Source organism: Colletotrichum godetiae (genome assembly GCF_030913485.1).
Source record: "Colletotrichum godetiae strain CBS 193.32 chromosome Unknown BDP55scaffold_65, whole genome shotgun sequence".
Lineage (NCBI taxonomy): Eukaryota > Fungi > Ascomycota > Sordariomycetes > Glomerellales > Glomerellaceae > Colletotrichum > Colletotrichum godetiae.
The window spans coordinates 76,463-96,165 of NW_026851313.1; the positions used below are offsets into that span (position 1 = coordinate 76,463).

Here is a 19,703-nt window from a genome sequence, read left to right on the forward strand (position 1 = left end):
GGGTCGCTACGGGGTAAAAAGTACCTAGGGACTGCACTGCTGACTGACCGGGACCTGCTTTCTTCTTTCCTGAGGCTGCGAGGTGCGAGGGCAGGCCGCAGGAGTGATCACGATTCACCAGCAAAAACAGCAGGAACAAACCCCACGCCAACTCCAATCTGGGACTAGCGCCACGGCCACCCGGAAGACTACGGGGAAACGCCGGAGAGGATACGTACTCCACACGCTTCTGCGGTGCATTCTGTAGCATCTTTTTTCCCTTCCTTTTCTTCCTCTCAGCTTCCCATCGCCGAGCTTGGTCCCCGACCCTCCACAGCTGCCACTGAACCCCGGAACGAGAGATGCAGTCGACACTGCCGCACCCTTTAGACACCCTCGGATGGACGGACGGTCTGATCATGGTGGCACATGCTTCTCTAGATACAACTGTTGCAACACTTCTGCTGTGCATGATGATAGCTACACAGTAAACAACCGCGCATCGATGCTTCCCTCGACCCGAGGTTACGGTAAAGCCTGCTGAAGTGTACGAATTACCCTTCTCGACTACTACTGTTGTATATTAGTGTACAAGAAAGGCAACGGACGCAATGGGTGGACGGATGGCCGTCCCTGGGATCCCCCAGCATCCGTCGGAGAACATGTTGCACTGTCGATGAGAACCGGCTTGCTTCATGTGACATCTTCTCAGACAGCCTTACTCGAGATATGCATGTCTTCCCTGGCCCTACCCATGAAGCAAACCGAGGATGTACACACACAATTGGGGAAGCCAGACCACACCATCTCACTGGTGCGCATGTTGCCTTTTCCTGCGCCGCCGAAAAGGTGTGCAAGAGTTCTGAAAACGCCGCAACCGGCGCCGACTCATGACCTCATGACCCGCCAGTCTTGTACGGCCCGCGCCTTGCAGCCGGCTTTCACCCGGCTCCGACTAGCACCTCCCGGTCTGTGGCATCCGATGATGTTGTGTCTTTCCACTGCCGTAACCTACAATATCAAGTCTGGAGGCGACGGTCTGCATCTGAGGATGCCCTAGGTACTCATGATGTAGGATAGTCCGGCTGAACACCAGACTGTTCGAGAGTTGTTAGAAACGTTCATCGACTTGTGCCAAGCTCTGCCCTATCACGCATGGGAAACCAGAGATGACCAGAAGGACAGCTTGACTAGGTTCTCTAGACGTGTCTTTATCTAAGGTACATATGACCGAGTCTGGTAATAGACATGGGCTAGTCAGCACCTACACCAAAACTTGTGATACATGCAAAACTCATTGTCCTCTATTTACTTCGATATGCTGTCCAGCAATTTGCCTTGAGCACTTTCGGTATTCTTGACTTTAGAACTACCCAGTTATACATCTGTCAAATATGAACATATTGGCTAATAAACTACAATTGGTCAATGCTCAAGGTACAATCTTGCTTCTCCCCAGTCCGGTGTCAGAGGAGCTCTCAGCACGCCGAGTGACTCTTCGGCGATGCAGCGGGGTTTGCCGGCCGGCCACAGCGCTACCCCCACCATAAAGTTGACCGTCGCGGGGGAGCTGTGGCGCTAGCTTCCAGGAACATCAGCTAAAGAAAGACCCCGCCACTTTTGTCAATTTCATCATCATTCTCAAACCCGTGAACATCTCAACTGCTGCGACAACAGCCACTCTCTCTTCCATCCCCAAACAACTGCGATCACGTATCGAGTAACAGCAGTCAAAACCTCGAAAACTCACTCCAAAAGAAGAGATATAGAGCTCCCAACATGTCTCTGGCGCAGCTTTCCCGCCTGCTGCCTCTCCCCGAGGATGAGCTGAAGCAAATGCTCGACTACGCAAACACATTGTCGAAATCCGAAGCCGCAAACCACTTCAACGACTTGCTAGGCGACTCCCCACAGGCTGTCGAATTCATATCTTCCTTTAATTCTCGACGACAAGAGAAGAAGACGCCGGCCCCAGCGCCCCAATCCAGTTCCATCAGCTCAAGTGCCCCTGAACCTGCACCAAGGACATCACGAGGCCCCAAGAAGAAGAAGGCCAACATACACACACCGGCTGCGAGGCAGATAGACGCTGCGCCTCCTCCGGGGGCAAGCTACAATAAAAAGTCGCAGGAGGATGAGTGGTATGGAGGGAAGAAGCCAGCTCAGGCTGCGGAGAGCAGTAGCAGCAGCATCAGCACCGCCTTTCCACAATTGGGGGCTCCGTCGTCGGGTTCCAAACAACCACCAAAGAGCGCAGCTCCCCCCCCACAGCAGCAAAGAACGGCCGGAGGCTACTTGATCTCCGACGTCAAGGCCAAGCCCAAGTCGAACCCCGTGTCACGATCCTCTACTCCCAAGCCTACGACGAAACCTACAAAGATATCGATTGCCGGCGGTACGCCAATGGCGGGTGCATCCACGGCCCTCAATGACCTGGATGCTGCCATTAGGTCCCTGGAGGTGACGACGAACCCGACAATGGGCGACGACCCGAAAGCCAGGAGGTGCAATTGTGTTGCTACACGGCACCCACTGCAAACGGCAGCGCCCAACTGCCAGTCATGTGGCAAGGTCATCTGTGTCAAGGAGGGTCTCGGGCCATGCACATTCTGTGGCACGCCTCTACTGTCATCGGAGGATGTTCAAGGAATGATACGGGAGCTCAAGTCCGAGCGAGGAAAGGAGCGCATGGCTGCCGACAGAGATGCTCACAAGCGCGCCGAGGTCAGCAAGAAGCCGGCGCCGTTTACCCAGCACAAGATGTCCGAGGCGGAGGCCAAGGCAAAGGAGCACCGGGACAAGCTGTTGAACTTTCAGGCGCAGAACGCGCGGCGAACAACGGTCAGAGACGAGGCGGCTGACTTTGATGTCAGCGGGGCCATGGCTGGCAGCGGAGGCAATATCTGGTCGACGCCCGAGGACCGTGCCAGGGAGCTCAAGAGGCAGCAGAAGATTCTCCGCGAGATTGAGTGGAATGCGAAGCCCGAGTACGAGAAGCGACGGCAGGTGGTCAGCATTGACGTGGTGGGTGGGAAGGTGGTAAGAAAGATGGCAGCTGTGGAACGGCCGACGACGCCGGACGAGGAGGATGTTGCTGTGGATGAAGATGTGGACGAGAATTACAGCCTCGCTAGCCAACGGCAGGGTGGACAGGGTGGACAGGGTGGTGGTGGTGGTGGCGGCGGTGCCTTCAGTCAGAATCCTTTACTCGGAGGACTGATCAAACCGGTGTGGGATGCCAAGGGGAAGGGAGCACAGCTGGAGGGCCGCAAGGACAGAAAGACGCAGTGGAGGAGGGTACAGGACGACTTTGGGGATAATGAAGCGGTGATATTGGATGGCGGGGCGCATGGATACTCGGCGACGGGTGATGAGCCAGCGTGCGGTTGAGTTGTCTGTGGAGTGGTCGTGGAGCCAGGAGTGTGGAGGATCCTCAACATGTGGCATGCTGGATGGTTGGGTTAGAGTCTCTTATAGATGAGACATGTCGCATTCCTCGGGGAGTAATGTGTTTAAAACAAAGCATTGTCAAGCGGTGACGGAGGTGCAGTTGGTCGGTTGTATACATGACATGGTTGGGGGATCCGATAGAACCCATCTGCTCCGTAGTGATAGAGATAGATCATCCGTACGGATACCAATTAGATGTCGAATGCTCGGTTCACATTTGGGCTTGGGCAAAAAACACTTGATCTCCAGGGTATCCGGTGGATGGCCCAATCACAAACATAGACAAGGCCTGGAATAGCAAGTTGATGTTTGATGAAGAGCAAACATGATGCTCCGGGAATTCAGTTTGTTGTGAGAGGTTCAAGGAAGGGTGCCGTCGAGGTGAGGAAAAGGTACCCGGATGGACGAACAGATGGTGGTGGTGGTGGTAAAAGGTACTTTGGTACAACATCATGTGACTTCGTGTCTTTGACCTGCTGAGTCAGGCCGAGCGGGAAGCCGGGCGTGTCGCAGTCGCTCGAGTTCTGCCGCCACAGCTGTCCCGTCCTCGGTCGGGTGTCCTTTTTTTCTGGTAGGCGCGGCCACGACTCGCTCCAGGTACCTGCCTACTAATAACTAATTGGCTGAGTTCTGACATCAGCGCCACTGCAACACTTTGGCACACTTCATTCTTCTTGTTCACTCTTTTGTCACTTTTGTTTTCTGAACAGAGTATTATTCGCTTTGAGAAGATAGGCATCCTCTTGCGTGACCACTGACTGGGGTCCCCGTCTGTTTAGCGAAACGCACCCCAAGAGCGTTAGGTTAGGAGGACTGGAAGGGGGGAATTCGCCATTGTTACAGTGGAGAAGCCGCTGCAAGACACAGCCGAGAGACACTGGAAACTCCCCCAGAACAACGGGCCAGAACAAGAGTCAACAATCCATGGGCAAGGGATCCGACGGAAACACACACACGCACGCGCACACACACACACACACACATCCACCAAACGGGACACACCTGGGCAGAAAAAAAGACATACGGGGACTTTGAAAGAGAACAACCGAAGACAAGGTGGGCGAAAATAACGCGACGCAGACCGCGTAAACCGCCCTTACCACCACCACCACCCCAGCCCACCTCAGTTATCGCTCCTCTCTTGCTCCTCCCGCCCAGACTCCATCTCCCCCCCGCCTGTCCATCAATCCCCCAGCTAATTATCGTCCCTCTACTGCGTAAAGTCGGCCTAACCTTAGGTATCCGCGACCGTTAGCAGATGCCTCGACAGCGGACACCACCGCATGTGTGACCTGCCTAGTGTCGTCCGCGTATACAACCACAGCCTAACACCACACTCAGCACTGCACCCGCACCGCACTGTTCCTCCACCACACCGCACACCCGATCCTCGTCGCAACCCTCACCCGTCACTTCGGTCACTCCTACACCTCCGACCACCAAATCCTCCTCTACCCTCCCCTCGCCGGCCTCGCTGCCGTATATAGTCCTCAGCGGTGTTTGTATACACCCTCGGGCGTACTTGCTCCCTCCCCCTGCCGGCCGCCCGACGCCTCTATCATCGCACCTCAATCCGGCGCATCACCAGTCTGTCCGCCATGGACTCTGCCTCCATCCCGCCTCGGCTGGGCCACATACACGAATCCGACCGACAACACTTCAAAATGCACTCTCCTGCGAGTCTGCAAGACACGGGGTTGCTACCGGATAAAGCCGCTCGTCGTGCCCTGCAGCCCTCGACCCGGCCCCAGACCGTCGCCTCATCCGACGCGCTCCCCAACGACAAAGCCGCATCCTTCTCGGGCGACGCGACTGCGAACCACCGCCACAACCTCCATAACCACGTCCACGTCCACGCACACGGCCAACAACCCCAGCCAAACTACCAGCAGCCCTCGCAACCTTTCGTAACATCAAATAATGTTCCTCGCATAGCCGATCACCAACCGCTCAAGACCATATCAATTGCTGCACCCTCCGTGTCTTCCCAGCTCACTCCATCCGCCCATCAGCGACCGCTCCCATCTTCTGACTCGCAGACCTCGAGCCTGTCCGCCGAACCCGCCAACGTCTTCACGCCCCCCACCAGTCAGGGTGACATGCCAGGAGGAAGCCTGAACGGTCACGATTCCAGCCAAGAGTCGCAATTACTCCAACTATCCCACATTGCCGCCGCCCAGGACAAATTGGCCGAGGACAATGTAATGGCAACTGCTCGGAAGCGAATGGCCGACGGTGCTCTTAAGGAGAACACCTCTCCTGTCCGGATGGGACACTCGAGGAATACGAGCACCGTCAGCATGGCTTCGACTACAGCCAGCAGTATCGGTGATGTAAGTTGGCACGCGGCACTATAAAAAGAAACCTTGGCTGACCCATGTGTTATTTAGTGGTCCAGCGATCTTAAAACGCGCCTTTCCTACGCAATGCTCAAGGTGAATCACGGCTGGCAATCACATTCGATTGATGAGGTCGAATCCATGGCCTCCCAAGCCGCTTCGCCTACCTCTAGCCATTCCACCTTGCACGGCCGCCAAGAGCTGTCTGCAAGTCCTCGCGCCAACATGGCTCGTTATCAACCTGTCAGTGCCGCCACCACAGCAAGCTCTGGCCCAAGCCCTGCAACGTACGAGTCCTTTTGGAAGGAGGGACAAAGATCCGCGCATACTTCTGCTTCACCTCCAGCACCCGTACAAAATCAAAACGTCCCTACACTTGCACCGCCTGCTCCGATTCAGCCGTCGAGGCCAATGGGAGGCCATAATCCACGCCGAAACTCAAATCCTCGCTATACTCCAACCCTTCTCTCCCACTCACACAGCGCTTCACCGCATACCCCTTCTCAACCGAACAACAATGCAACGCCAAATCAGAGGTTAGGCCGGACTCCACTCATCGACCCGATCCTCTTCTCACCTCATCAAAACGTTAGAGAGCAGGACGCTATCGAATCACTGCTCTTCATGAGCAGTCCCGGAAACTCAGCCAACATGAAGCACAACTACTCGGCATCGGCAGCGTCCAATTTGCCCAATCGTCACGCTCTGCCGAGTTCCCAACCCCGTAAAAGCTTGCCCTCGCAACGGCCCCTGCCGCAAAAGCGCGTGGGCTTTGAGAAGAGCCCCGGAGGTATGACGGCAGTGAGCGACATGGATATTGACATGGACTCACCTCAGTCACGAGGGCCAATGAGGAGGCGAATCAACGGAAGTGCCAGCTTCTCTGGAGGGACCGCCGGAAGCACGCTGCGTCCTCAACTGTCATTACCGGCAGCCCTGGGGAGTACTTCACGACCACGGCCACGCTTGGCGGACGCGGACATTGAGCGGATGATTGATCAAGTAGCGCAAGCGGGGGACAGCTCTGACGACGATGACGGCGAAATCCAGATTCCAGGGAGAAGTCGACCAGAAGGGACCGTAGGGGTCTGATTGCCTTTATTTTTTTATTTTTTTTATTTTTCGTTTTCTTTGCATGGATGATCACCCGGGGGATCTGCACTGCTTTGTTTGAATTGCATATACACACGCGTTTTGGCCCCGTTCGAACCGATGATTCAAGGTTCTTGGGAGAAACGCGATGATGATGACGACTTTTCTTTCATTGGGGCACATATATACACACCTGCACGCTGGGCAATGTTCGTCCAAGGTCGGGTTTTGAGTATTACACGGGCAGTTAGTTGACCGAGTTTTCGCCCGTCTTCACACGAGGAAGGGTTCTCATTTGGGGAGCATAAGGGGGCCTCGTACCTCTGGTGGAGTTTTGAATATTGGAGTTTTCTCATTCAGGATTTTATATGCATTGCATGGCTGAGGCCACGAGTAGCATCACACACGCATAGGATGGGACCTTTTGGCCACCATGCAAAATGAAAGCAAATTATTGGTTTATACAAGTTGATTTACACGCGCCGTGAGACGCTTAAAAGGTATCTGAGTAGGCCAGATGCCAACGATGTCGTATCCCGCCTGAACATTCCCATATCAACACGTCCACCTCTTCTCTCTAATGTCATAGCTGCGCAGGTATATAGTAGAAAGTGAAATCATTACATGTGAAAAAGTCCCATAACCCAAAAAAAACGCCAGTCGTAATCAAATTGTCATCATCCAGCGTGGTCTTTTACCAGCCTCCATGGTGGCCATGATGCCCGTGGTGGTCATGATGTCCGCCTCCGTGGTGAGGAGGACCGCCGTGGTGTCCTCCGTGGGACTTTTCACGATGCATCAACGAACCGACCAACCCGCCGAAGCCACCGGAGGAGTGGTGGCTACCGCCGTGGTGCGGGGGACCATGATGCGGCGGGCCGTAGTGGTGACCTCCGTACGGGGGCGGGGGGGGCCCGCCGTGGTGGTGGTGGTGGTGATGGCCTCCATAGTGGGGAGGAGGAGGCGGCGGCGGCGGCGGGTGATGATGTCCATGGTGTCCATGATGTCCGTGTCCGTGGCTACTGCTGCTAGAGTGCCCGTGGTGACTCCCACTCAACCGATGCTCCAACTTATTCGCGACAACCGCACCGCCCAACGCCCCCGCCACAGCGCCGAGTTTGCCTCCCAGAAACTTCTTGCCTGCGTAGCCTCCTGCGGCGCCGCCGCCGATGGTGGAGACGAGACCGCGTTCGCCTTCTTGGCCTGTGCCGAGTTGGGCGTCGTAGCCTGGTGGACCGGAGGATCGGGAGCGGTGGTGAGATGAGCCGGAAGAAGAGCCCGGGAGGCCGAGGGAGGAGAAGGAGGAGCGGGGACGGTCGGAGGTTGCGGAGCGGGGGCAGTAGCCTGCTTGGTCTATGAGGGGGCCTGCGGATAGATGCTGGCTGTGGCGGGAGGAGGAACCGCCGGGTGTGTGTGTGTTTTGGCGGGTGCCGCCGTAGTAGTCTTGTGCTGACATTTGAGGGTGTTGAGTGTTTGTTGTGTTGTAGTGGTGATGAAGTTGTTGGTGAGAATGTGTGTAAGTGGTTTATTATCGCTCGAGGTTTGGGTATAAGTGGCGAGTTGTTGATGAACAGAATATAGGTCCAGACAGAGAGATGGGAGACGGGGGGGCACACCGGCCTTAAGTAAACCGGTCGTCTGAACAGGTTCACAAGGGAACCAGTCCAAGCTGGCCGGTGATCAAGGCATGACTGTGACATGAAGAGAAGGCTTTCGCGACGAGGATGGATCCCGGGAGCGGCGCAAGGTCGCGCTGGGGCGGAGTTGTTCGGGCTTGAGGGCACTGGTGGTGTTGCGTAAGGCGGCGGCCCCTCTCTTTTGGGGTCACTTAACTGTCCTACAAGGAGGTACAAAGCTCGCTCCCGCGTCCATCCCTTCACGGTCACTCCACTTGGTCCCGGGGCTCAGCACCCCAACGGTTGATAGTACACGTACCTCACTATGATAAGTCATTCTGTTCAATAGTCTTCTCCCGCGGGGACGGGTTTGACACGCGTTGAATGTGTTCGTGCCTTGGCTGTGCATGTCTGGCGGCGCTAGTGGGCGAGACAGATGGTCATGATGCCGAGTCTTTGGGTACCGTCACGGGACTCTCATGAGATGTACTCCTGCACATGTACTGCAGAGATGGATCTCTGTCTGGAAATGGGGTATATCTGTGTGGGACGGAACGTCTGATGTGAGGGAGAAGAGGTATGCTCGTCATTGTTTGCCCTGACATTATGCCTTGTGCCCTGATCTCACTTTCTCAGCTTGGTTGTTCGGATATACAGGTACAGACGGCAAGCAGTACGTAGCGTCCCAATCTGCAAGCACACCTTATTTTTGCTTATTCGCGGGTTGTGGATTACCGGACCTGCAGACGGCAGATTGCGAATGCACGGCAGGTAGTTTCCCACAAGCCGCATGCTAAGAATATCGAAGTCGGTCCTGGGCGAAGTGGGCGGGGGAGATGCGAGATTGCCGACTGGGGTGCAACAGTTGATAGGGCAGACTTTTTTTTTTCTGGTGAGGAATGAGCCGACGATTGAGATTGAGTGTGAGCACTAGGAACACTCAGAGCGAGGACTGAAAGTGAGAGTGAGCGTGAGACCAGAGTGAAAGTGAAAGTGAAAGTGAAAATGAGTGAGTTCGGGGGAGGCGGTGCGCTAGGCCCCACCTTCATGGCTCCACTTGCTCTTTCGGGATGGGCCATGTCACCCTCCGTCCCGTGCTTCGGGTCTTCGGCGTTAGGGGTGCCAGTCGGCGAGTCCGGAGAGCCACCGCAATTGCGTGTTCACCTTTACAACCAACTACCACTACCTCAAATCATAACACAATACTCAGTAGTCCTCTTCAACAACGTCATTCTGAGGTTTCGTGAGGCTCTCAATACCTCCGTAATCGGTCTCGTCATCTTTAGTCCACGGTTCACCACCCTCGGCCACACTCGCATCTTGACATGAGATGATCCCAAGGCACCAAAAGTAAGCATGTGGATGACCTTCATCCCAGCTCAGCCTCCACAGACAACCTCAGACCGCGCCCATTGCCTCGCCAGACGCAAATCAGCCCTGAGTCACCTTTGTTTTGGAAAAACTTCAGATCACCATTATGTTTTGAACGCAATACCTTAATCTTCCCTGGCCTTCGCGCTTCTCCACGGCTATAAGAATCCTACACTATAAGGTAGTCTCTGTCCGTAAGCATTCTAGCAGCCAAGACGGCAGACACGGCTCCACGGCAACAAGGTTCGCCTGTTCGTCGCCGACTCATGAGAAGCATCAGCCCGGTAGCATCCCAATCTGCCCAGATTGAGGCCCACCCCGCTTTCTTCTAGAACATGTCGAAACAATTTCTAGGTTTTTTACTTGCAAATCCTTGGGGGTGACTTTCAGAGTTCATTGAGGCAGCGCCCGAGCCTCACTCGCGGAGCGCTGGGGAGCTTGGAGCAGGGATGGGGGGCTCTGAAGTCTGTACCTGCGCCACAGGTCCACAACCGGCATCTCGGAGACGTTCGCCCACATTCCCGAACGCGAGACGGCGAGAGTCCACTGCCGCAGCGGAACCACGGCCGCTCCGCCGCACGTTCGCTTCCGCCAAGCCACTATTCCCGTGTCACCCGGCCCGACGTGGATCGAACTGCGCCAGTTTGTGAGTGGACTTTGGAACCTCATTATCCCTCACATGAGCATCCCGCCGGCCGGGCCTCATTTCAAAGTAGTGTGTTTTGTTACGTCTCGTCTCATTGCATCATTCGATATGCTATAGACATATACAAATCCTAGGACACAACCAAGTCTCCCTCCAACGCCAGGTTTCTGCTCGACGCGCCGACCTTGATGGCGAACGTACCCGCCGGCACAATCCAGTTCTGGCTTGCGACATCCCAATAACTCAGGTCCTTCCTCCTGAGGTTGAACGTCGCTACTGCTGATTCACCCTCGCCGAGCCTCAACTTCTCGAATCCGCGAAGCTGCTTTGGCGGAGAAAGGGGCGCGCCGGCAGGGAGAGTGAGGTACAGCTGCGCAATCTCGGCGCCGGCGATGGATCCCGTATTCTTGATGGTTGCCGTCACGGTAGCGACGACCTCGAAGAGATCTGCGCGGCCGCCGGGGGCCACTTGGCCGACTGCTGGCCCGGACGTAGCTGTGGAGGTGACGCTGATGTCGGAATAGGTAAAGTTTGTGTACGCTGCATATTGTGTTAGCATGGCTTTCAGGTGAGAACCAGTATCGTCTTAGAGGAAGACTTACACAAGCCGAAACCAAACTCGTACCGCGGCTCGATGCCAGCCTGGTCAAAGTGGCGGTAGTCGATAAAGATACCCTCCGCAAAGTTGTCCTCAAGGGTCTTCGAAACCGCAGTGCCGTAGTCGGCAACACTCTTGCCAATCGTATACGGCAGCTTTCCATTGGGACTCGTCGCGCCCCAGAGGATATCAACCAGCGCATTTCCAGTCTCTTGCGACCCAAGTCCAGCCCACACGACAGCCTTGACACCAGGCTGCGCGAGGATCGTCTCGAGAATGATGGGTCCGACGCTGTGAACCACGACCACCACATTATCATTAACCGCCGCCGCAGCCTTGACGAGGTCGTTGCCGTTATGCCACGGGTCCAGCGTGTTGCGGTCGCCAATGTTGCCGTCGACGGTGATGTATCCCTCGCCCGAGTCCGACGTGACGAAGACGAATACCGCATCGGCACCAGCGGCCGCCGTGGCGCCCTGCTGCGCGTCGTCGGTGCTGCTGGCAGATACCTCTGTGCCATCCTGCTGCGCTCGCTCGCGGATCGCATCGAGCGGTGCGACGAGGTAAGGGTAGTCTACCGTTCCGGAACCCCATCCCATGCCGAGGGTGCCGTTGTTACAGCTGCGGTCGTAGCAGGCGTTGATACCGGCCGGGTTATTCACAGTCGAGGACCCGATGACAGCAATCTTCTTGGGCGCCTTGAGCGGGAGGATGGCACCCTCGTTCTTGAGCAGCACGATGCCGTCCCGCGCCGTGGCGCGCACGTTGTCCTTGTGCGTGCCCTGGACGTTGGCCGCGAGGTTGACGGGTGGGTACTCGCCCTGGTCCTGGCCAAGTAAATACCACGCCGCGAGGATCCTGCGGACTTTCTCCTCAATCGTCGTCACGGAGACGGTGCCGTTCTCGACGACCGTCTTGAGCTGCGGGCCCCACCATACGGACCCGGGATCGTTGTTGTAGTTCGCGTTGGGCATCATCATGTCCAGCCCGGCCTCGGCGCCGCTGACGGTGCCCGTGGTGGCGAACCAATCCGTCATGACGTACCCGGGGAAACCGAGTTCTTCTTTCAGAAGCTTGGTCATGACGGCGTCGTTTTCGCAGGCCCAGGTGCCGTTGATCTTGTTGTAGGAGCACATTACCGACGCGACGTTGGCGTGGACGGCCTCGGCAAAGGGCCAGAGGTAGAGCTCGTGCATTTCTCTGTCGCCGACGTTGCTGCTGATGGTCTCGCGGTTGAGTTCCTGTTCGTTGACAATGTAGTGCTTTGCTGTGGCTTGGACGCCTGCGGACTGCATGCCCTCGATTGTCTCCTTTGTTGCGATGCCCATAAGGTACGGGTCTGGGCCGAAGCCTTCCCAGTTCCTACCGGCGTTTGGTGTCTTTTCAGGTTTCGACAGTCAGTAATTTTCAATCTACGATAGTCTGCAGGGCGTGATCAACTCACTTTACCCAAAGCACCACACGCAGGGCCAAGCATAACATGCACACCAACACCCTTCGCCTCAGCAGCCTTGAACGCGCCCCTCTGCCGAATCATTCGACGTCCCACGTCGCAGCCGCCTGGATGCCCGGAACGAACGCCGTCACGCTGCTGGCGTAGCGGACGCCGAGGGGCCCGTCCTGGAGACAGAGCGAGGGGTAGTTGATGGAGGACGCGGGCGAGGTGTTGCCGACGCAGAGGCCTTTACCCCAGCCGATACCCGAGACGATGCCAATCTTTTCGTCGAGGGAAAGCTTGGTGATGGCGGCTTCGGCTTTGGCGTAGGCTGCGTCCCATTCTGGGGTGCGGAGGGGGGTACTGCCGCCCCCCGTGGAGTTTTGCGCGCTGGCAAGGGTGGCCGCTGCGGCGAGGAATGCGATCTTGGGGAGATGCATTATGGATGTAGGGAGTGTGAAGAACGGGTGACCGGGGAGGGGATGAAGGAGTGTGTAGAGCCTGGGCCTTGATCTTTATATACTCTCTACCCGGAGGTCTGAAGCTCATGAGCTTGGGAGCTCTCCTCCCCACTCGAGGGGCAGTGACGATCCGTACCGTTCAGTAAACCAGAAGTGTCCAGCCAAGCTGCCGAGGGTACGCATAAGAGGGAGAGAGGTCGTCATTCCTGCAGGGTCAATCTGCGTAAATTAGGCTCGGTATGTCCTGTGATCTCATGCCCCGTGGCAAGGACATGTCTGGTTCCGTGGGCGAGTTGGTTGGCGTGGTATAAATTACCAATTGGCCCCTTCATGTCTTGGCTCTGTGCGTCTACATTAAGGAGACAGCATTAGAGTTGAGCCGTTCTCCATAGTATTCAGTCGGGATGTTCGGTAGTAGTATCCAGCGGCTTGGTATTGATCATCCCTCCCAAGATCCATGGTAGGTGATTAATATTCAGTACGGAGTACCTATACGTAGTATCCGTTGACCACATGTTTTGTGCGTTCATCCCATAAAGTAAACCTGGATATGTGCCGCGAAGAAAACTCCGGCCACATCGCGGCGGCTGCTCCCCTCCGCTATGGGGAATGGGGACAAGATTGACTCGGAAGAAACGTCGAATTGCATTTGTCTCTCAGGTGACATTGACATTGCCGTAGGGTTGCATTCGATCTCTTGGAAGCCGGGGCATGATGTGATGTACATGATGGACACATGTAAATGAGGGGAAGGCTCCAACTTACTCATCGCTTTCTCAATCTTGTCCAAAAAGTATTCCCGCGAATGGACACCCGTCCAAAGGACGTCGGGCCGTCGACCGTGAGACCCAATGGCAACAGAGCGGTTATTTACTATCATTCTGAAAATCGTACACTGTCGATGATTATTCGCCAGAGAGCGAGTCCGGACCACGCCCGGTTGAATGTTGTGGTCCCCCTGAAGGCAATTAAATGACGTTGTGAATCTTAACTTATTAAATGCCGGCCCGCTTGCAACCCCGCGTTGGGATGCCCGCTCGGCGCCTCGCTTTTTGGGGGCCCCGGGGGGAGGGAACCACGGTGGGCGGAGACTTGACGCTCCCCTCATTCTTCTCCCATTCTAGAGGAAGAGGATGGATGAACTCTTCCGCATACTATGTACACAGTAATCATGTTGGAATTTCTGCCGCAATGACGATGGCGTGTCTACCACTTTGTAGCGGGGTGCTTCATTCGCCCTGTTGTGCTACTCACTTTTGCTGTTTAACCTTGGCTGGTTGTTACACGGAGGCTGGTTGCACACAGGACATGCGCAATGAGTTGACTCTATCTCGGAGCAGTCCTCTCATGTACAGATATCTGCACGATCACTGGTGAACCCAAAGATGAGCACCAACGTTTAAGGTTGTGCGCATGCTCGGCCTACTGCTACTAGAGATTGAAATGACCCTTTCGCGCGCATAACTCCCTGGACCTAGAGCAAAGAGGAGAGAAGGAAGTCAATCGAATAGGAATACTTCCATGAAACAACTGCCAGTAAACCTAATCCATCGCCCCTGAACTCTGCATCGACTGTGATGAGTTAACCCTGCATTGAGTTTTGGGAGTGAACATAGATGAGAGACGCACCAAATGCAATTGGGCGAACTGTACGGAGTACGCAAGGGCTAATTTGAGTTGACAGCAAGCACACCACGTACACCAAGTTAACAGATTCTGACCAAAGACGAGCGAAAGTCGATGAAACTAATCAAAAAGTAGGATTCCCACTGACGGAATGCCCAAAAGCATCAAAAAGTATATGAAGATGCGGCCAGTGTGGATTGAACACACGACCTTCAGATTAAGTGATTGAAGTTGACTTCAGTCTGACGCTCTCCCAACTGAGCTATGTCCGCCACGATCTTCGATGACAGAGTTACAGTTTGATGTTCTAAGTAGGAAAATGATCAGCTTCTTCGGCAAAAACGCGCTCAATTTCATGTCTTGCTGACGTTGAACAAAGAAGAAAGATCTAAGCAATGAGAGTTCTGAATTAGCTTTGAGTTGATTGAGTAAAACTCAACGCAAACAATCAACGAGTTGCAAGTTACCCTCTCACCACTGTAGCTGAATTGAGTCATCCACAGGCGCGCCCTCCGACTTAGCGGCCTACTGCGGAAACAATCACCAGGATGCCAATGTTGAGAGTCACACCTTTAACTGAGTTTACTGCAAGAAAGAAAATACTAAGTTTCAGTCTCGAGAAACTTGTCTTGTTTAAGAGCCCTCGAGCTTTATCTTGCTGAGTCTAGAGAATGCCCGCTCTCTAATTCACCGACTATCGGGGGGTTTTCGCACTCCAACCTTTGTGCCTCCATATCCGTAGGTCAACTGAGCCCGCTGGAACCTGAGATCCTCATCAATATTGGAGTTTCATGATGCAGAGCAGGATCGTGATCTTACGCATATTACAAATCAACTCAACTCCAAGACGGTATACCAGCCATTTCCCCGTCCCTCGTCTCGAGAACCAAAGGTGACTCAGCCAAACAATCATCGGTTAGACTCGGTCGGCGCATGATTGCTCGCTCTCGTTCCGCCCTTCACTAAGCTTAAAATTCCGTTAGACCCATCCATTGTACATGGTCCGCGCCCTACGGACAACATGTCGCAGCACGCAGAGGTGTCAAGCGGGTCGCTGCGGGCCAGCCAGTCCGATCGAGGGCTCATGCTCCGGGATGCGGAGGTGGACGCGGCTCGGCTCCCGCTCTTGTTTGGACTTAATCTTGTCTTGCAAGGGGTTAATAGATAAACCCAACTACCACTTGTGAGTCAATGGCATCTTGAAGTACGACTCACGTTCGAGAACAACAGTAGTATAAATAACATTAGATTGGCCATTGTTATAGAGTCAATTGATTCAAAACATCTTCATCTTGATTCAATTCATTCTCGTTCGGTGCAAGCCTTATCATTGCAGAGTCTCCGGCATCTCGTTACCGATATCATCACCAACAACATCATTCATCACGAATCATCATCTAGAACCTCACACATCATGGGCGAACTCGCCGAAGAAACAAGCAAGCTCCATCTCGGCTCTACGCCGTTTGGCAAGCCCATGTTGCAAGAGTTTCTCAATGATCCAGCTTATCACAACATGAACAATGGTACGGCTTTCGCAACTCCACCTCAGAGCGATGATAACCCATTCAACCACATCTCATGCTTAGTTCACTAACAACCCACCAGGCTCATTCGGCACCATCCCACGCCACATCCGCCAAGTCCTCCGTTCCTACCAAGACGAAACCGAGGCCCGTCCAGACCCCTTCATCCGCTGGACCTACCACGACCACCTGCGAGAATCCCGCAAAGCCGTATCCCAAATCATAAACACCCCCCTCGACAGCACCGTCTTCGTCCCCAACGCCACAACGGGCGTCAACACGGTCCTCCGCAACCTCGCCTGGGCCGCCGACGGTCTCGACGAGATCCTCTACTTCTCCACAATCTACGGCGGCTGCGCAAAGACAATCGACTACATCGTCGACACCCGCTACGGCCGTGTCTCGGAGCGCGGCATCCCGCTCACGTACCCCATGGAAGACGCCGACATCGTAACCCTCTTCCGCGAGACCGTAGCAAAATCCCGCGCCGAGGGCAAACGCCCGAAAATCTGCCTCTTTGACGTCGTTACCAGCTTACCCGGCATCTGCTTCCCCTGGGTCGCCATGACCGCCGTCTGCCGCGAACTGGGCGTCATGAGCCTCGTCGACGGCGCGCAAGGAATCGGAATGGTCCACCTCGACGTCGCGGCCGCCGATCCGGATTTCTTCGTGTCGAATTGCCACAAGTGGCTGCACGTCCCGCGCGGGTGCGCCGTGTTTTACGTGCCCGAGCGGAATCAGCATCTCATGGCGTCGACGGTGCCGACTTCGCATGGGTATGTGCCGCGGTCGGGGCAGGTGCGGTTTAACCCGCTACCGGCGAGCAAGGATTCGCTGTTTGTGACAAATTTCGGGTTCAACGGGACGTTTGATAATAGCCCGAATTTGTGTGTTAGGCATTCGATTGAGTGGCGTCAGAGTATTGGTGGGGAGGAGAGGATTGTCGAGTACCTTCAGACGTTGGCCAAGAGCGGCGGTCAGAAGATTGCTGCGATTCTTGGGACGTTTATTCTGGATAACAAGAATGAGACGTTGACCAAGTGCGCCATGGTTAATGTTGCGTTGCCGATGGTGACGGGACCTGCTGCAGAGGTGGGTTCTGATGGTACGGTCACTGTTCCCGAGACGGAATCCGGAGCTGTTGGGGCCTGGCTTGTGTCCAAGTTGATGAGTGAGTACCAAACCTTCTTGCCGATCTACAGGCACGATGGCCGTTGGTGGGTCAGGGTGAGTGCGCAGATCTTCCTCGATGAGTCCGACTTTGAATGGACCGGGAACATGTTGAAAGATCTGTGTGAGCGTGTGGGCAAGGAAGAGTACAAGACGGAGGAGAACAAGTAGAGGAGAGAGGAGATGCCCGAGACGTTGGGAGAAATAATTCTTTTTTATATCACAATGCCATTCATTTACTATGCCGGCTAGAGAGCTCAGAGGATATCTAAGCTAGAATGAGATTCACCATGTAGTCCCGCAAATCATCCCGATAAGGGGGGAATAAGACAAAAAAAGATCTCTCTGTAGTCGTCCGTCTCAGAAGACGCCCATGACCATGGCGATTAACACGGCTTGGAGGACGACCATTAACCCTCCCTTGGCAGCCGCCGACCTCTCACTACCGGACGTCGAGCCGGCGTTGTTCATGTTGTTCTCCCTGGACATCAAAAAAAGTGAATCCTAATGCCAAAAGAAGTAAAGTGTGGTTCGCACGTGTGTCAATGCTTACGCCGCTGCGCCAGCGCCAGTCGCGGGTGCTGCCGCGGGTTGACTGTTGACGACGTGCTCGGCCATGCCGAGGGACATGTTTCCACCGTTGAAGGCAACGAATTGCGACTTGAACATGATGTCTCCGTAGATCTGAAGCTTGGAGGTGGTTGCCTGGAGGCCACCGAAGCAGGCTGCAAGTGTGTTAGTTCGAACTTCATAGCAGTATTGGTATGTTGTAGATGTCACTTACTCTGAGCGTCAACCTGGGCAAAGTTGATATCGGCACCCTTGACACGGGCCATGTAGACACCGCCGATATCCATCATGAGATCGGGAAGCTGGGCGTTGCAGGGGAAGGTGATGCCGCCGACCTGCTGGTCCTGCTTGGCACCCTGGACCTGCTGGTAGTAGGCCTGGACCATGGGGGGGTTGGCGAGGATGAGGGTGGTACCGGTGTCGGCAATGGCCTGAGCACCGGCGGTGCCCTGCTGGACCTGACCGCCGGCAACCTGGAACTTCTCACTGCCGAACTGCCAGAAACCACTGGTGGTGTTGACGGGGATCCAGGCCATCTGGCCGGTGAACTTGGTGTTGTCGATGCGGCCAAACTCGTAGGCACCGACGGTCTTCTTGCGGAGATCAGCAGTGAAGACGGGCTCGGCAAGGCTGGGCATGACATTGTCGAAGAAGGTCTTCTGGGCCGTGGGCTTGACGGTGTTCAGCTTGGAGAAAGCGAGACCGAGAAGACCGTTGTTGGCAGTGTCCTGGACGAACTGCTGGGAGACGGCGGTGGCCATCTCGACTGCCTGCTCCTGAACGACGGCGCCACCAATGTCGACGACGTCAGTTCCGACGACACCCTGAGCACCGGAGCCATCACCGTATCTGATGGAGAACTGCTGGCCTGAGAGCATCTTGGCGTTCGTGCTCTTGGTAGGGTCGTACAACTGGTGACCGGTCTGGGACGTAGCGTCGAGCATGGAGGTGAAGACCCACAGGTCGGAAGAACCACTGTCGAAGTCGACGTTGACCTCCTGGCCACCAATCTTGATGGGCGAAACGTACTCGACGTCGTTGCGGATCGGGGTGGCGGTGACGAGACCGGTTCCGGGTTGCCCAGCGGCGGCGGTCTGGTTCGTGGCGCCGGCGGCGAGAGACTTGAAGCCCTCGGACTTGACACTCTCGGCCTTGACGGGCTCAGGGTTCTGGGCGGCCATGGCATCCATGGCGTCCTGCAGGCCCTGCGGGATGGGCATGCTGAACTTGCGGTACGCCTTCATCAGCTGTCTCGGGCCATTGTGACCGGCGAAGTTCTCGTTGGGCACTCTGGGGACGAGGAAGTGTCCTCGCTTTTGGATATTAGCGCGCTTCTCGACCGGGGAGGCGTCGGCAAAGGTCGATAGGAGGCCGTAAAGGACCAGCGACCGCAATGAAGTTGATTCCATGTTGTTTGTGATGTGAAAAGACGTCCGTCACCAGGTAGACAACTCTAGGAGCAAAGGGTAAAAAAAACAGGCCACACCAGGCGGCTCTTTTGCTTGTTAATGAGAAGGACGAGGAGCTGTCACCAGGGAGCCCTCAAAAGTGTAAAAAGAGAATTAAACAAGAGTCGTCGTGAATGAACGGAACTGGTGACGGGGGGGGAAAAGGAATAGAGGATGGCCAAGTAGAGAAGAGTAACCCGGGTCGGAAAAGAAGAAGAAGAAGGTGGTGGACAAGGCCGAGTTAATGTTCAAAGTAGGAAAGTCAAGAGATGGCGACTGGGCCGGCTCAGGAAGCGAGGATTATACATGTTGCAAAAAATGGGACGACGACGTCGTGCGCTCGTTGCTTGGAGGCTCCAGGCGAGCCAAGTCTCAA

At 55.2% G+C, this 19,703-nt stretch overlaps 7 protein-coding genes and 1 non-coding gene across 8 annotated transcripts; 4 read left to right on the forward strand and 4 right to left on the reverse strand.

Annotated features, from left to right (window-relative positions):
* The first annotated feature begins 475 nt into the window (after positions 1–475).
* Positions 476–1,323, forward strand: BDP55DRAFT_680710 (uncharacterized protein). The gene has a single exon (XM_060576129.1). It carries the CDS (start codon positions 656–658, stop codon positions 1,037–1,039), a length of 384 nt encoding a protein of 127 aa, XP_060423821.1. The 5' UTR covers positions 476–655; the 3' UTR covers positions 1,040–1,323.
* A 267-nt stretch (positions 1,324–1,590) lies between these two features.
* Positions 1,591–3,782, forward strand: BDP55DRAFT_680712 (uncharacterized protein). Its single transcript, XM_060576130.1, has one exon. The coding sequence runs from the start codon at positions 1,759–1,761 to the stop codon at positions 3,367–3,369; it is 1,611 nt and encodes a 536-aa protein (XP_060423822.1). The 5' UTR covers positions 1,591–1,758; the 3' UTR covers positions 3,370–3,782.
* Positions 3,783–5,027: 1,245 nt separating this feature from the next.
* On the forward strand, positions 5,028–6,860 carry BDP55DRAFT_697920 (uncharacterized protein; the record flags this gene model as incomplete). Its single annotated transcript, XM_060577735.1, has 2 exons — positions 5,028–5,762; positions 5,820–6,860. 2 exons carry the CDS (start codon positions 5,028–5,030, stop codon positions 6,858–6,860), a joined length of 1,776 nt encoding a protein of 591 aa, XP_060423823.1.
* A 694-nt stretch (positions 6,861–7,554) lies between these two features.
* Positions 7,555–8,316, reverse strand: BDP55DRAFT_733567 (uncharacterized protein; the record flags this gene model as incomplete). The annotated part of the gene is made up of 1 exon (XM_060580107.1): positions 7,555–8,316. One exon carries the CDS (start codon positions 8,314–8,316, stop codon positions 7,555–7,557), a length of 762 nt encoding a protein of 253 aa, XP_060423824.1.
* A 2,307-nt stretch (positions 8,317–10,623) lies between these two features.
* Positions 10,624–12,966, reverse strand: BDP55DRAFT_697921 (glycosyl hydrolase family 3 N terminal domain-containing protein; the record flags this gene model as incomplete). The annotated part of the gene is made up of 4 exons (XM_060577736.1): positions 10,624–11,033; positions 11,096–12,470; positions 12,536–12,614; positions 12,641–12,966. 4 exons carry the CDS (start codon positions 12,964–12,966, stop codon positions 10,624–10,626), a joined length of 2,190 nt encoding a protein of 729 aa, XP_060423825.1.
* A 1,829-nt stretch (positions 12,967–14,795) lies between these two features.
* Positions 14,796–14,885, reverse strand: BDP55DRAFT_t310. Its single transcript has one exon. It is a non-coding gene; the product is annotated as a tRNA-Phe (tRNA).
* Positions 14,886–15,775: 890 nt separating this feature from the next.
* On the forward strand, positions 15,776–17,509 carry BDP55DRAFT_620712 (pyridoxal phosphate-dependent transferase). Its single transcript, XM_060571339.1, has 2 exons — positions 15,776–16,139; positions 16,222–17,509. Exons 1-2 carry the CDS (start codon positions 16,028–16,030, stop codon positions 17,478–17,480), a joined length of 1,371 nt encoding a protein of 456 aa, XP_060423826.1. The 5' UTR covers positions 15,776–16,027; the 3' UTR covers positions 17,481–17,509.
* A 349-nt stretch (positions 17,510–17,858) lies between these two features.
* Positions 17,859–19,288, reverse strand: BDP55DRAFT_563759 (aspartic peptidase domain-containing protein; the record flags this gene model as incomplete). Its single annotated transcript, XM_060570273.1, has 2 exons — positions 17,859–18,034; positions 18,094–19,288. 2 exons carry the CDS (start codon positions 19,286–19,288, stop codon positions 17,859–17,861), a joined length of 1,371 nt encoding a protein of 456 aa, XP_060423827.1.
* Between the last annotated feature and the right edge of the window lie 415 nt (positions 19,289–19,703).